Here is a 15,425-nt window from a genome sequence, read left to right as displayed (position 1 = left end):
GTTTCAAAGGCAAGCAAAAAGTGTAAAATGACAGTAGTAACCATCTTTTTAAAGAGGAATGTTTTTTCCATATTTCTGTTCAGAAGAGCAAGGGATAAACAAGTGGGGCAGTCATTCACCCTTTGTAATTCTCGTTCATACAGAGCTGTGCCATATTGTGAGTCTGGATAGCATGCTACCCAGGCCATTCAATACAGTGCATTCCAAATACAAAAATATGTGAGCATTCTGGTTCTGGAACAGCTACCTCCCTGAACTCTGAGCAGTGTTTATACAAGCTATAATCCTATAATTTTGCTGTTATACATTGGTTTGCATTTGCTAAACTACTGCTTTTTCTATTGGTTATGAATATCTCTTCTAGTATCTTTGTCAAGTAAATATGTTGTCCTACAGTTCTCCTTTTTTTTTCCCTGTTACGCAGGAGCACATGCCCACTTTTCTGTTCAATGGATATGAAGATCTAGATACCTTTAAGCTTTTAGAGGAAGAAGATTTGGATGAACTGAACATCCGAGATCCTGAGCACAGAGCCGTTCTCCTCACAGCAGTGGAGCTGCTACAGGAGTATGATAGTACGTGGGATTTTTAAAGTTTTCAGTAGCTCTGCCAAGAACCTTGTAAACTTCTTAAAGCAGAAAACTGGGTCCAGGATTTTGATCTTTTTTTTCCCTAATCTAGTTATTTCCAGGGTAATTCTGTGTAACAGTATGTAGATTTTTGAAGAGTGACTTAAGACTTGTATTTGTTCTGCCAGAATACTTTTGTTCATGTAAGCCCTGCTACCCAACTTACTCATGTGATATCAAATGAACAACACATATGTTTTAGAATACTGATATTCAGGAATAAATCCTGAGATAACCTACTGAAAATAAGAAGCTGAGGCATGAAGAACAGGAAAGAATACATAGTCAAGGGTAAGAAAAAGATCTAAGCCCAGAGAGCCATGGAGAAGGGTAATGTGAATTAAAAATGTGAATTAAACTCTCTTATTTTACCTGCACGCACATATGGTTCTTGGACTGTGAACTGCAGGATTTTACAAGTAGCTTCAGGTTGTACGCATAACAACACAGCAATTTGTAAAGGGACAAAATGTAAGTCAAGAGCAAATAGCAGAAGACAGTGACCTAATTACCTAAGGGGCAGAAGTGCAATTCTGCCTATTGTACAGATGTTCTCCAGCAAGTGGTTGCAAAGATGAGGGAAAGCAGAGCCCAGCCATGGCAGTCAAATCCAATGGCATCTTTGCTGCACAGGAGAAAGTGGGGCTGTACCATCCACACAGTAGTCATGATAGAGTCATGGTAGAGTAGATTCATTTGAAAAACAAGCGTAGCTTGAGACAGAAATTTAGATGCACTCAGTACCTAGTTGCAGCAACCTAAGACAGTACTGAATTGCCCCTTTATACCTAAGTGTCAGAAGAACTTCAGTATTGCACTGAACAGAATCAGTGGAATGGATTGTGTGAGTGAATCCTGTGTTTTAGCTTAAACTGCCATAGCAGCAATTTAAACACCTGGTTATTAAATGCTTAAGTGCAATGCTTAATTCTGTTATAGAGAGATGTGTGGTTAGTATCTCTAGACAATGCTGTGTGGCCTGAGCTTTCACTGACACATAGCTTTTTTGTTCATTTCATTTCCCGAAGAGGCATCCACACTTTCTCTGTCCTCCTCTACCCCTCAATAAAACTGCGGTTGCAGATTTAGATTCTTACATCAGAGTAGCTTTTCATTACCTAATATGAGCTTCTCTTCATTATTTGCAGGCCTACTTAGAATACTCGCTTCCCTGAAGTAATGATTTTTTTAGGGCACTTCAATTTTGGTTTGAAAACTTGAAGAACTGTGCGATGTGGTGGTTGGAAAGTATAAATTCCAACTCCAAGTCAGGATGACGAGCAGAAAGAGAAGCGAGGGCCGGACAGCTGCAACCTTGGAAGGGCAGCATTTAGTTCCACCCCATAATTACCTTTCATGTGCTGAGAATAGGAACTGGAGTAGCCATTTCTGACATTTTATTGCAGGACAAGAAAAACACAGCATAAACTCTATCTTGCATCCAGGTAAATTCCTGGAATCCAGCCTGTGCAGCCTAGGTGAACCACACTTGAGTGCTGACTCTTTGCGCAGACCAAGGAAGGAAGGAAGGAAGGAAGGAACTGTTACCACTAGTCTCTCCCTTGTGCCTTTCCACTTCATTAGGTGACAGCATCTAACTTTGTGAGACCTACCTCTGATCCTTCCTCTTGGCCCTTCTGAAAAGTAGGTCAGGGTTAGAATTTTATTCTTTTTTACTTGATTTGGTTCTTTTCAGTGCTTTTTTTTTTTTTCCCCTTTGTTTTGGGCATTGAGTTTGTGTTTGTTTTTTTTTCTCTGTCTGTTTGTTTGTTTGTTTTGGTTTTTTTTTTTGTTTTTTTTTTTTTTTAAGTTTTAGAACTTTGACTCCATCATTTTAAATAAATTTCCACAGTTGTAAGTTGCAGGAGTTGGCCCCAAGGCAGCTGAGGTGCACAAGCAGTCCATTCTGCTTTCGTTGTGTGTCACACTGCTCCCTCACACTTGTGCTGAGGCTGTTGCTTAATTCTTCACTAAACAGGATGAATGTTTCCAACATTTGAGATGGCTGTTCTTAATGCTCCCTCTTTTCTAAAGCAGTGATCTGCTACAATTAATACAACAGGGAAGATCATAAAATCATAGAATCTTTTAAGTTGGAAACGACCTTTAAGATCAAGTCAACTGTTAACCTAGCACTGCCATGTCCACCACTAAGCCATGTCCCTAAGCAACATCTACACCTTTTAAGTGTCTCCAGGGATGGTGACTCAACCACTTCCCTGGGCAGCCTGTTTCAGTGCTTGACAGTTATTTCAGTGAAGAAATTTTTCCTCATACCCAATATAAGTACCCCGTCATGTGCCCCCCGGCACAACCTGAGGCCATTTCTTCTTGTCCTGTTGCTTGTTGCTTGGGAGAAGAGACTGAAACACACCTCACTACAACCTCTTTTCAGGTAGTTGTAGAGACCAGTAAGGCTCCCCTAAGCCTCCTTTTCTCCAGGCTGAACAACCCCGCTCCCTCCTCCTAAGACTTGTGCTCTAGACCATCACCAGTTTCATTGCCTTTCTCTGGACACACAGGATAATGGTGTTGGAAATGGAAGGTGGAAAAGTTCAGCCAGATTTTCTGTTTGCCTGTTTTTCACTGTATTCTCACATCCTCTAGGTAACAGCGACCAGTCAGGATCTCAGGAGAAACTTCTCATTGAAGGCCAAGGCCTAACCGGATGCTCTCCTCGGGATTCTGGCTGCTACGAAAGCAATGAAAACCTGGAGAATGGTAATGGTGACAGCAATGAGCCTTGTAATCCCTGCAGCCTTTTTTCAGTAGATATCTTCATATACTTTCTGCTTCTGTTCCTAGCTAACGCAGGCTACTTCACACTTGACTTTCCTCTTTGTTCTGACTGCCTTTTTTCCTCTTGGCTTGAGCCACTGGTTTTCATTGCTGTTGTTTCTAATTTATTTATTTGCATTGGTAGGAATCGGATCACATTTCAGAAATCATCTTTCTTCTGTGATCATATAGCAACAGGCACTCTCACTGCAATTCTCTGCCTTCTCCAATCCCTGTCATATTGTCGTGCAGCTGTGCCTCATGAGGCTTGCACTACTTACAGTCCAACAGCCCATGTCTAGGGGACTGCTGGTAATGGAGAAATCAGTAAACTCCACTGAGATTAGGATTTCAGCAAAACCCATACAAAAAATGTTTAGAAAAAATGTTCTCTGTTTTAGGCCATATCTTTGCTTGCTTATATTGCATGTTGCCTTCTGTGATCAGAAGCCAACTGCAGAGATTTAGGACTTTTCAGTGTATGAACACTAGCAAGTTAAATTAATTGAGAAGTTGGCAAGGAAATAAACTATGGGGAAAAAAATGCTTACGGTATCAATTCCCATTGCCTTATCTTGCACCAGTGAAAGGTGATACACTGAAAAATTACCATGAGAGATGTTATGATTTCTGAAGAAATCAGTTTGTTGTGCTGACTGAGTGTGCTTTACTTGAAGGATGGTGTAATCTTGTCATTAGGAATGAAATATTAAAATACATGAAACTGGTTTGAGCTTGGCATTATCAGCCCAAGCAATTGAGCCATGGCTTGGCCTCGGACCGCCTGGTTTCATAACTAACATCCATCATAAACAGAAACAACAGAATAAATAGAGATACTGTACACCCCTTGTAGCGGCTGTTTTTCCCATTTAAAATATGAGCTAAAGGTCCTTCTCTTAGTACGTGCATATTCTGTCAGTCTGCCACTCAGAAATAACCATTTATTGAAGAAAATTGCCATTTGCTTTGGGGCTGAATGCTGAAATCAACAATATGCTAAATTCCTGAAAGCAGAGAGAATTTTTTTCCTTGAATATGAATCTCCGTCCAGTAGGCATGCTGAAATATAATCATGGCTAAATATATGGCATATGTGACAATTTTCTTCCCTTTTTATCTCTTAAGTGCCATCATAATGATAGCTGTAGCACTGAAGTTAAATTGCTGCCTGTGCATTTTCCTTATTTTAACAATATAATAAAATCTTTAGAAAGCAATTGGCATTGCCTGTCTGCTTAGATACTTACTATTAAATTTAAACTAATATTTCTATCTGAGTTTTGCAGAATGTAAACTACCACTGATAATTTTTATATTGCTCTTTATGTATGGCTTGCTGCATTTCTGCATCATTTTGCTCACAAATGCATTTAGTGCTTGTTTTGAAAACCATTATGAAAAGAACATTTGGTATGGGATTCATTCAGAGATTTTTGTCAAGCCTGGTTAATCTGAAATGTGCTACGCCTTCTTTGCAGAGTTCATGGACCATAGTTGTTTATATGCATATTGTTTTCAAAATACATTGGATTCTCATCCGTTAAAATAAGGATAATCATTTGTCTAGTATAAACATCCCAATGAGCAGAGCAGCAATAATAAACTGTGCTTCATAAATGGGAAATATATTCTGAGAAGAAATGGTTCTTCAGATTTTCTGGGGAGTGGTTATACATAGTATTTTGATATCTAGTATAGTGCCTTGTTTTGGGCTGATATTGCACCATTTGGCATCAGTTCTAAGATTTCAGAGTTGCTCTTACATTTTTGTTAGAGTGTAGTTTGCTATGTACAATGGCAGTGGCACATGTGTATCTTTTACAGGTACTGCTCTGGGTCCCACTGCAGAAATATTTGGGTATTCTCATAAGTATACACAATGTACTTAGAGCACCATTGTGATTTTATTCCAACTTACGAAGAGCAAGGAATATACAGTTCGGGATGTATTCAGTGTTAGGAAGAACGTAAGAGCAGACAGCAACCAGCCATGATCAGACTATTAGTCCATATAGTCCAGTCCTTGGTTTGAAACAAGGCAGAGAGAGCAAGCTCTCTTCTAGACTTCTGACAATGGTGCAGTTATTGTACTTGTTTTGTGTGCAAGCGTTGTCTATCTGAAACATATTTGGAAACCATATCGGAAATCTAGTTCTCAGAGGACTGGCCAAAAGCAGATAGCTAGAGAATAGTACAGGAGTAGAGCAAGCATATTTGATGCTTCCCAGGGTACTCTTGGGGAGTGAATCATTTAAGGACTTAAAAATTTGGCTACTGTTTCCTGGCATTCATCCATTTTCCTGAAACATGAACATCCCCAGTCTTCCATAGAACCTCCATCCTAACAGTGTTTAGACCAGTTAACTATTGTATTGACCTCTGTCATACTCCTTCCCATGTCAGCGCCCTTCTAGTTCTTATTCCTTATAGGGCATTCATGTCCCTGATCATGCCTGGTGTCTTTGAACCTTTTCTTGTTGTGCTGTATGGCTTATTTAAGGGGAGAGGGGATGTGAAGGGATAAGAATTGTGCATGCAGTATGCAAAGCTGAAGAAGCAGACAAACCATGGCTTTATCAGGTGGGATAAGGGTGCACTCTGATTTGTTCAGATACTGAAGTCCCGATTTCCATAGTGCCAAGTAGGCATCCTAAGCACTTAAGTGTTCAGTGCTAACTAGTGAGAAAAGGAAGCAACAGAACAGGTGGCCACATTGCCTAATGTAGTGTGCATTTCTGCTAGCTTGTAATCAGTTAAAAAAAAAAAACAAAACAAAAGCAATGAGGCTACAGTTGTCTTCTGTGCCATCATCTTTGTTGTGTCAACAGCGTTATTTCAAATGCACGCAAAATATAGCCACAGAAAGCAATGCCAAATGATGTTAATTCAGACCACTGAATATGTTCTGCGTCTGGTTTGGAGTACTTAAATTTCAGAGGACAACCTTCCATACAGAAAAAAGATGCTAAGAGAAACACTGAAAATTTTAGCTGTAATTCTTGTACCTCTGAAAATACTCCCCAAGATAATCTCCTTTCTCCTGAGGCAGATGATGACAGGAAATTGATAAATTCCTTCTCTGTATTCTGGTAACAAGTACCATGAGAGGTGGACACTGCTTTGTCTAACAAAACTGCACCATAGCATTAAACAAAAGAGTTGAAGTATGACTGTAGCTTGAACTGAACCTGGAAACAATAAAAGTTTTCCATTTGTTTTGTGCAAAGACCACCTTTGTTACCTTAGTTTTCACCATTACACCTGTGTCATTCTGCACGCATTTAAATCAAAGATGCTGCTCTAGTTGACAGCACTAAGAAAGGCATTATTAGACTGCTTATCTGTACCAAGGATTCATAAGAACGAATTATTATAAAAATGTGCTAACATTAAAAAGGTTTTAAGCCTTACTAGCTATACACATTAACCATTGTAGGCTTTTTCTTCTTTGTTTCCCTGAGAAAGGGAGGGAATGTTAAATTTGTGGACATTGTTTATATAGCTCTCTACTTTATGAAAACAACTTAAAAACATATTTAAAAGTCTGTTTTCTTTGTTTAATGCCTCGGAAGTATAATGAAGGTGCACTTGGTAGTCAAGAGGAGAGAAGGAATAGCTAGAAAACAGCTGCATTCCTGATACTGCTGTTGATTTAAATCTGTGTAAGAGAAATTATGTTCTCAAATCTTGTACAAAACAGTAGCATTAAACCTAGCACTGTTTTGAAACCATTCTGAAGCAGAGAGCTTAAAGATTGCATATTGGGTTATACATTTTCAAGACAAAATGTTGTGAACTTCATCCCATTCTCTCTACGTTTGTATTTTTATGCCAAACAGGGCTAGAATTAACTGAAGATTTCACTTTCCAAAATTTTTCTTTCCTTTTTTTCTTCACTTTTTTTTTTCTTTGTTTTTCTATTCCCCATCTCTTCTTTTTTCCATTCCCTGACTACTTGCTTTACACAATCATATCCTATTTCTTAACAAACTAATGTTGTTTACTGGCTACCCTTGTGGCTTCGGTGAGAGCTTGCACTGCACAGCAGTAGCATTTCTCACAACTTTCCTTTCAGTGCTGAGGTTCCTGAGTGAGCTTTCCTAATCCAGTATATCCCCTAAGTATTTATTTCAGATCGAAAAGGAGGTTCATGAATTCTGTTATGTGAGCTGCAACAGCAAGCCCCAGACAGTATGGTGAATTACTGCACAAGTCAGACATGTACTGGCAAATACAAATAATGAAAAGAGAACTCTCCACACTTATTACATATTGACATTAGTGCCTAAAAGCACTAAAAAATGAATGTAACATTTCTTAAACATGTCTTTTTAATGTGGCTGTAAGTTATTTTCAGAAAGTGGTGGCCTAGCACCATGGAAAGGTGCAGACAGAGAAGTCTTTCTGCTGCTTCTCTGAGCTACCTGAACTCAACGTAGTAGCAAGGGTGCCAACTTAATGTGTGATGTGTCTTTATTAGCATTTTGGGGTAATGTTAATATTTAGCTTGGGTTGAGCTGTGAACCATACAGCTTCTGAGAAAGGAGTTCGTGTGTGCTGGCAATCATCCTTGCAGGCTCACTTTGATTTTCGATGGAATAACCTTGCTGACATACCAGTAAATGTGACCAGTATTTTTTGAGGGAAATGTTTTCCATTTCTCTTTAAATGTAACCTCCATTTTCTGTACTGGTTTTCTGGATACTTTGTTTTTTAAACTCCTTGAGCAGATAAAGAGGCAAGAGAAAGTCAGAAAGCAAGCTATTTCTTTTTGGTGTTAAACAGATTCTTTCATTCGTATTCAAAGTGAGGAGTGAACATTATTAAAAACTCAAACATTGAGCTTCTTTCAGGATAAAGCTTTGAAGGTGAGCTATATGAGAAGAAAGCATCTATTGCTTAAAAGTGCACCAGGTTAATTTTGTTCCAATGAAGTTAGCAAAATTACTCAGATCACCAAAGTAATTGGTCTTTTAATTGGCAGCTATTGATTACTTGTTGTTACAGACTTTTGAGACCATTTAATCAAATCTGTTGGATTGGGGGTTTGGTGTATTTTTATTTTTTTTTTCCCCATTGCAAAAAGAAATGTAAAGCTTTATCCTGATTTTAGAACACTTATTGTACATGGGGGAAAGTGTCCCTGTCACCCTAAAGCAATAACTGTTCAGGATGTGATGTCATTCTGAGAGGTCATCTGCTTTGAGACAAATTTACTTCTGTCTTGTTAAAAAGAAAATTAAATAATTTATGCAGTATTTGAAAAATGTCCTTGTATTTCATACTAATGAATACTCCAGTGAGCTCTGTCCCTTTGGTCAGAATTTCTCTGTCAAGCAGATTTGATGGAATTCACTGTTCAAAATCAGTGATGCTTATCTTGTAAAAATACAAAATAAAGCTTACGAAGAATATGTTGCTCATACTGATTCATGTCATCTCGTCTTAAGTGATTATAATAAAACACCACATCTCTTAAGACCTTCCACTTCAATAAAACACTATGACATAAGAATAACACTAAGATCAGTCACACCTGAAACTCCCTTTTGAAACTCTTCTCCGTCTCTTAGTATAAGCCCTTTTTCAATAAAATTCTTCTGTCCCTAAAAGTAACTTCACAAGGGGACTGGTGCAAAACCAGTCTTTTAACACTTCTCTGTTCTCTGGTTTGCCATTGCAAATAGTTTGCTGCTCATTTAAAAGATGAAATAACATTGGCACACTTGGTAATTAAAATGAATAAACTGGAGCTTTTCTTTTTAAAAAAAGGCTTTTCTGAGCAATCTAGTAAACTTCATTAAAAGGTGAACATAATTACCCATATCCTAAACAAATTAGAAAAGTAGAAAAAAGAGGTATGTCCTTTGAGTTATATTCTCTGTGTTCATTACATGAACGAAAGGGTTCATGTAATGGGTATAAGGTATCAGTTCTAACTGTAGGATATTTCTACACTGAAAAAGGTGGAGCTAAACCTCAAATCCCTGCAAACTGGGGAGTAGGAAGGATATTAAGTATTCCAAATGAATTTTCTTTGCATGGTCATGTTTACCAGTTCTTCCTTAAAGCTGAAGCTCACAAATTTATATGCTTAAAATGGCACCGAGTTCTTGTATATCTAGAGTTATGAAAAAGCAAGTAAATAATTTTGTTTCAAATGCATTTAGAAGTGATCTGTTATTTACACTGCAGATTGTGAGTACTTTTAATGGTGGATTGTGATTTGCTTGCTTCTAGGTAAAACTCGAAGGACCTGTCTTCTGCCCTCAAAATCAACAAGTGAGCACAGCTTTAAGGACTTCAGCAGAAGCCAGCTATCAAATTATCCTACACTTCCACTGACCAAGTCAATAGAAACTCTGCAGCAAGAGGAGAAAGACAGCCGATTGAGCCATCGTGCTCTGAAGAGCTCTGTCCAACCTCCAGCTGTTATGGGTCTGAAGAAGAACCGTCGGAGTTTACCGGTTGCCGTCTGTCGGAGCTATGAAACTCTGGATGGCCCCCAGGATGTAGATACATGGCCAAGATCTCACTCACTGGATGATCTCCAGGGAGAGTCCAATACTAACCTACAGGACACTAGCAAGGAAGTAGGTTCTTTTCCTCAGGATTCACTGGATATAGCGAAAAAGGCAACTGGCTCTGCCCTGCCACCTCAGTCTCGTGGAGGCAACTGTATCATAGATGACTTGATGGCTAAGCAGGGTAAAGGAGCTGCTAGTTCTCAGAAGGGAAGAGCTAAGGAACTGGACTGCTCTGTAATGGAGACTGCAGGTGGAAAGCCTGCTCCATTCCCTCTGAAAAACTGTGAAGCTCAGCCTTCCTTAGCGACGCATCTTACAAGGACGCCTCTGGAAATACAAAGTAAAGGCTTGCATGACCTTGCACGGGCTGATTATGCTGCAGTCCTCAAGGGAGGTCTAGAAGCTGAGCAAAAAGGCACAAATGAGGCAAGAATGCAACCAAAAAATCCTTCTCAGCCACCACCCGTCCCTGCCAAAAAATGCCGAGAACGCCTTTCTAATGGATTATATCATCCTCCCACAATCCCAAGTGGGAACCGTTCAAGTCTAGAAGCACCATGTTTGCCAGTAAAAAAAAACAGCTCATCCACTCCCATTGATTGTCACGCAGTACCTGCCCATAGGACATCTTCTGAACAGGAGCCCAGTACCCCTCCTAGCCCACTTCCACCCTGGCTGTCCGAGCTCCCAGAGACTGCTAGTGTTCAGCAGCATGTGATAAAACTAGGTCCTGCTTCAGCGAGGAAAACCTCTTGTAGCAGGGGAATGGATCTGGAAATGGTAATAGAAAACAAGTTGCAGTCCGAAGAGATTGATCTTACTGAAGAACCATACTCTGACAAGGTAAGTGGAGTACATCAACATTTTTCTTCTACTAGCATTCCAGGGGTTAGTCTTTCATTTATTGTTTCTGTTGTATTCTTGTGACTCACCAGCTGAGATAAAGCGTGTATCATTGGGACATTAGGCATTCTATAACCATGTTTCTCTTTACTATCAAGCCTTGTGCCTGAAGTAACCCTTGTATTATAGGGTTACTGAGAAATCACAAACTGATTCTGAACCTTTGTCTTTTCAGGCCACCAATACTTTGGTGGCACTGCACATGGAAATGTCTCTTTCTTGGCCAGTGGGGGGAAGTAGAACTGGAAAAGTAAGGCATGATTAGATTTTATCCTTCCAAGAAAATCCGAATTCATAGCATAGTGATTACGACATCTTTTTAGGAAGGAAGGAATCCTAATGCCCAGTTCTTCCTTTAGAGATTGCTTTTTCGGTTTTCATGGAATCTTGAGGACAGCTCCTTCTTGCTCCCATCCTGCACTTCCCTTTATGTTTGCCTTGATTGGTCTGTATTGATACACTTCTTTTGTCTGTCCTCTCTCCTTTGCATCTGGCTGGGAACATTCAGCATGGTCGCTGTGGCATTCCTGAGGCTTTGGTACAGAGGTACTCTGAAGACTTAGATCAGCCTGAAAAGGATGTTGCTACAAACATGGACCAAATCCGGGTAAAGCAGCTGAGAAAGCAGCATCGCATGGCAGTGAGTATTTCCATAAACACAGTTTCTTATTTATAAGCAGACTTTCAAAAAGGGTTGACTATTGGTAAAGGGAGACACCTGTGAAGTCCTGGTACAAAAGCGTTCCCTGTGTTTACCCAGCAGGTACTACAGTGTACATAGGGATACTACAGGGGAAGGAGGTACCTCCCCCTGTCCCAAAGGGTGACAGTTAATAGTTGAAAGGAGAGTGGATAGTCCTCTCTCCTGACTGAGTAATAGTAGTCTAAGTAAACCGCAAGCAGTGGTTAACAGATTTGCTCATTAAGGGTGGTATGTATTAAATGCTTATGTATTGAATTCTGAAAAGTTTTACACTCCTTTTTGTTTCTTAAGCTGTGTTACTGCCCACATTTTAGCAAAAGCAGGAGGGGAAGACTGTCAAAAGCTTTCATGGCTTTCTGTAAAAGGATTTGGTCTGTCTGAGGTGGCAGTAGGCAAAATTGGTATTATTTTGTCCTAACGAGAAATTAAATGGATCACCCTGGAAAGTCTTGTCACTAGCTATTTTTTACTGATCTCAAACTAATTCAGAATGGCACATGACAGTTGCCCAAGGAGCTGGATATTGCTGTTGCTTCTGTGCCAAGTGACCTTAGCCTTTCTACCCACACCAGTCTCATACTGACAAATGTGACATGAGACAAGTTGAAAAGTCTGCTATGCAATTCTACCAGTTTGGGGAAAAAAAAACAAAAGACTTGCTGTAAAGCACGCAGTTATGTTTAACATTAAGAGTTCTTTTCTTTTTTTTTTCTTTACTGCCCAGATTCCAAGTGGAGGGCTCACTGAAATTTGCCGAAAACCTGTATCCCCAGGACTTATCTCCTCTGTATCTGACTGGCTGATTTCCATTGGTCTACCTATGTATTCCAGCCTGCTCACAGAAGCAGGATTTAACACACTGAGGAAAGTGCCTTCTCTGTCACAAACTTATCTTCAGGAAGCTGGCATCACAGAGGAAAGGCATATAAGCAAGCTTCTGGCAGCGGCAAGACTCTTCAAACCTCTTGATCCAGAGGCAATTTAAATGCTCCATAGTGTGGCATTGCCTGGTTGAGAATCCACTGCTTCTTCCTGCACCAGTATTGCTCTAATTATTTCACATAGCTAAAGTGATTGATGAAGTGGCTCCCAAGGACAGGCAGATATCTTCTTCGAAAGATATGAAATGTTTCTATTGCTGTCTCTGGCAACTGAAGAAGAAAAGAAGCAACCACCAGGTAACATAGATGTGGTACTTTCATCCACTCTCATTCCCCTTTAAAGTATTCTTATTTCATAAAGTGCACAGGGTTGGCCTGAAAATCAGACAGCTTCACAGAGTTAAGGGACCCTCATGCATTTTTCTTGAAGTTTATGAAAGTAATACTAGTAATAGGCCCTGTTTCTATGGAGAGCTTCTTAGGATGGAGAGCTTCTATACATCCAGGTTCCATGTACCTTGGGTGAGTCCTAAACAGGCACAAGCCAAGGTGCAAAATTCCAGTAGAAGCTGTTTGGAAAATGCCTTTTGTTTATTTTAACAGTATAGAGCTAAACACAGCCTCCCCCGGTCATCTTTGCTGTTGCTTGGTCTAGGTCCCAATATGCCACAAAGCCTTTAGCTAGGCCAAAGTTAATGGACTGGAATTAGTTTTCAATGTGGTCCATCTCTGTCACTCTGCTGCAAGTAACCTGCGGAGAGTCAGAATGCTTCTTTTCATTTGTACAGAGCTGAGGTCATTTTTATAACTGCTTTATAGCAATCAGCTTTTTATTTGCCTTAAAATAAGCTTTCAAGCAGTTACCTAGTGTTCACTTACCTGTATTCATGTTTCCCAAGCCTTGTTTCAACCTGTCACCCTTAAGGTGCACTTAGGGTGATTTCCAGCTAACGTAGCTTCTATAAAATGCCTCATCATAACACCTTCTGTGTTGTAGAGATGCTTTTACAAATGCAGGGTTATGCTAGGTTTCAGTTGTCAGGCTAACTTCTTGTTCACTACAGTCTGCATTTACTGTTCTTACTAAACTGTTACAAGATAAACTGCCTTGTATATATGTAACTGCTTTTCATTTTAATCATATTCTGTGTACTGTGTTATATTGTCAATCATTATGCTGCAGCTTTGACTTGGTATCCTGACCATATCGATTCCTAACAGTGGGTTTCTGCAAATGAAAATTCACTTGTGGGAGATAAAATGCATCAGAAAAGCAAATTGTGTCCCATAGATATCCTCAGATCGGTAATTCCATTGCATAGATGAAAACCCCCTATATATAGTCTTATTAATTGCACTGTGATTTTTATGGCAGTTGATATCCCTCATGACTGTGTTAAAATATTACCTCTCACTGAAAGAGAGCATTGTTCTGGCGTATGTGGTGAGCCATTTTTCCGTGCTCTAATGATGTTTTTTCTGCCTAAATCCATGTAAAACGTTCCATTCAAATATGTGGCTAATGACAGATTTTATTTTTCTATATGGGTACACATTTTCTATACCAAATACAGATTAGCATGAATAGCACATAACTAGATTTTTCTTTGTGGTCTATATATGGTGTGTCCTTCAGCTTCTTGTAGCGCAAAGGCTCCATGGAAGGACAGAGCAAGCTTACTTTGGCCAGTAAAGGGGGAGAGTATAGAAACCTGGGCACAGGCCAGGAAGCGTGGCTCTTTCCAGTATCGGTTCTGACATCAACTTACTGTATAAACCCAGACAAGGAACTTAATGATTTGGTGCTTCAGTTATCCCAGCCTCATACTGGACTAATGACACTTTTCCTGATAAAATTCTTTTAGACTGATGAATTCAAAACTGTGGTTACTCCATGATTTCTAACTTAATATGGTCCTTTCATGGTCATATTTTAAGTTAGATGAACTATGCATTTTAATACAGATATGAAGTAACTTGTCTTCTGGTCAAATTGGTAGGTGTTAGGTTTATTTGCCTCCTTTTGTATTTCACCACTGTCTACCACACACTCTCATGTGAAGGCAATTAATTCATTGGTGTAACTTGAAGTGATTCTCAAGGAAAACCGAAGCTTTTGTTCTCAAGCAAAGTGTGTGGGTGATCAGCGTGTTCTAATATGACAGCATCAGGAAACACACAGCACAGATGTTTTGCACAGCTGGTGTAAACCCAGAAAATGAAGAAAAAAAAAAAGTAAAAAAAAAAATGAAGTGTCATTTTAATAATGATGATTTGTCTGTTGTTCCTCTCTGAGGCTTACATGGCAACTATTAGTACGCAGGAGATGGAAAGAGTATTGAGACTTCCTGAGGTTGCTAGCAGGGGCCAGAACTGAGTAGAAGTAGACAGCAGCTATACTGGAGCAAGGGAAAAGTCCAAAATGGCTATATGCAATAAAAAAAGGAAACAAATTTCCTTGCATTGCAGTGAAGGCAAGTTGCATAATAAAGCTCTCTCATACTAATTACCTTTCTCTCTCTTAATAGCAGGACAATTACGGGAATAAACTGAACCTGTGCGCCAAACACTCTTTGTGTTTAAAATGATTTTAAAATGATTACATAGCCCAGGGAACCTCACTTCAGGGCCAGAGTGAGCAGTCTGAGATTTGTGAATTTTAATAGTTGCTTTGTTTTTCTTTTTAAGACTGTGCTCTGTGGTCTTAGTTGATTTACAATTTTAGTTGATATTTTAATCTAAAAAAGCCTTAAGCTTCTCATTGTTTGAGCGTCCCTGCTATGGTTTCGGGGACCTGTGGCGTTCCCTGAGCAGGTGAGGCGGTGAAGTATGAGAGCCATAACCTCTTACATCTTGCAACCATGCAGTGCTCTAAGCAAAAGTTTGCTTATAAGCTCTTGGGAAGCACAAAGGAAACCTGCTGCTGGAATCCTAATCTGCTCTGCTCAGGCTAACGATGTTAAGTATTTATCCATTGTACCTTTGTAACTCAAACAGCTAT

The 15,425-nt window shown here is 39.6% G+C and overlaps 1 protein-coding gene across 9 annotated transcripts in view; it reads left to right on the top strand.

The window, feature by feature from the left end:
* Window positions 1–14,637, top strand: part of LOC130597904 (SAM and SH3 domain-containing protein 1-like) — a 535,467-nt gene extending 520,830 nt beyond the window's left edge. For all 9 annotated transcript variants that reach the window (XM_057406828.1, XM_057406827.1, XM_057406830.1 and 6 more), the window contains 5 exons: window positions 425–575; window positions 3,237–3,350; window positions 9,651–10,780; window positions 11,349–11,480; window positions 12,268–14,637. In XM_057406828.1, coding sequence (XP_057262811.1) covers window positions 425–575; window positions 3,237–3,350; window positions 9,651–10,780; window positions 11,349–11,480; window positions 12,268–12,528 — 1,788 coding nt within the window. In that variant the 3' untranslated portion in view covers window positions 12,529–14,637. The remainder of the gene's footprint in view (window positions 1–424; window positions 576–3,236; window positions 3,351–9,650; window positions 10,781–11,348; window positions 11,481–12,267) is intronic.
* The last annotated feature ends 788 nt before the right edge of the window (window positions 14,638–15,425 follow it).

This window comes from Pezoporus wallicus, unplaced genomic scaffold (genome assembly GCF_028554395.1).
Source record: "Pezoporus wallicus isolate ANWC-B61680 ecotype Strahan unplaced genomic scaffold, APGP_CSIRO_Pwel_v1 scaffold_6362, whole genome shotgun sequence".
Lineage (NCBI taxonomy): Eukaryota > Metazoa > Chordata > Aves > Psittaciformes > Psittacidae > Pezoporus > Pezoporus wallicus.
Note: the sequence above shows the minus strand (reverse complement) of the source record. Positions and strands in the feature narration are given on the sequence as shown.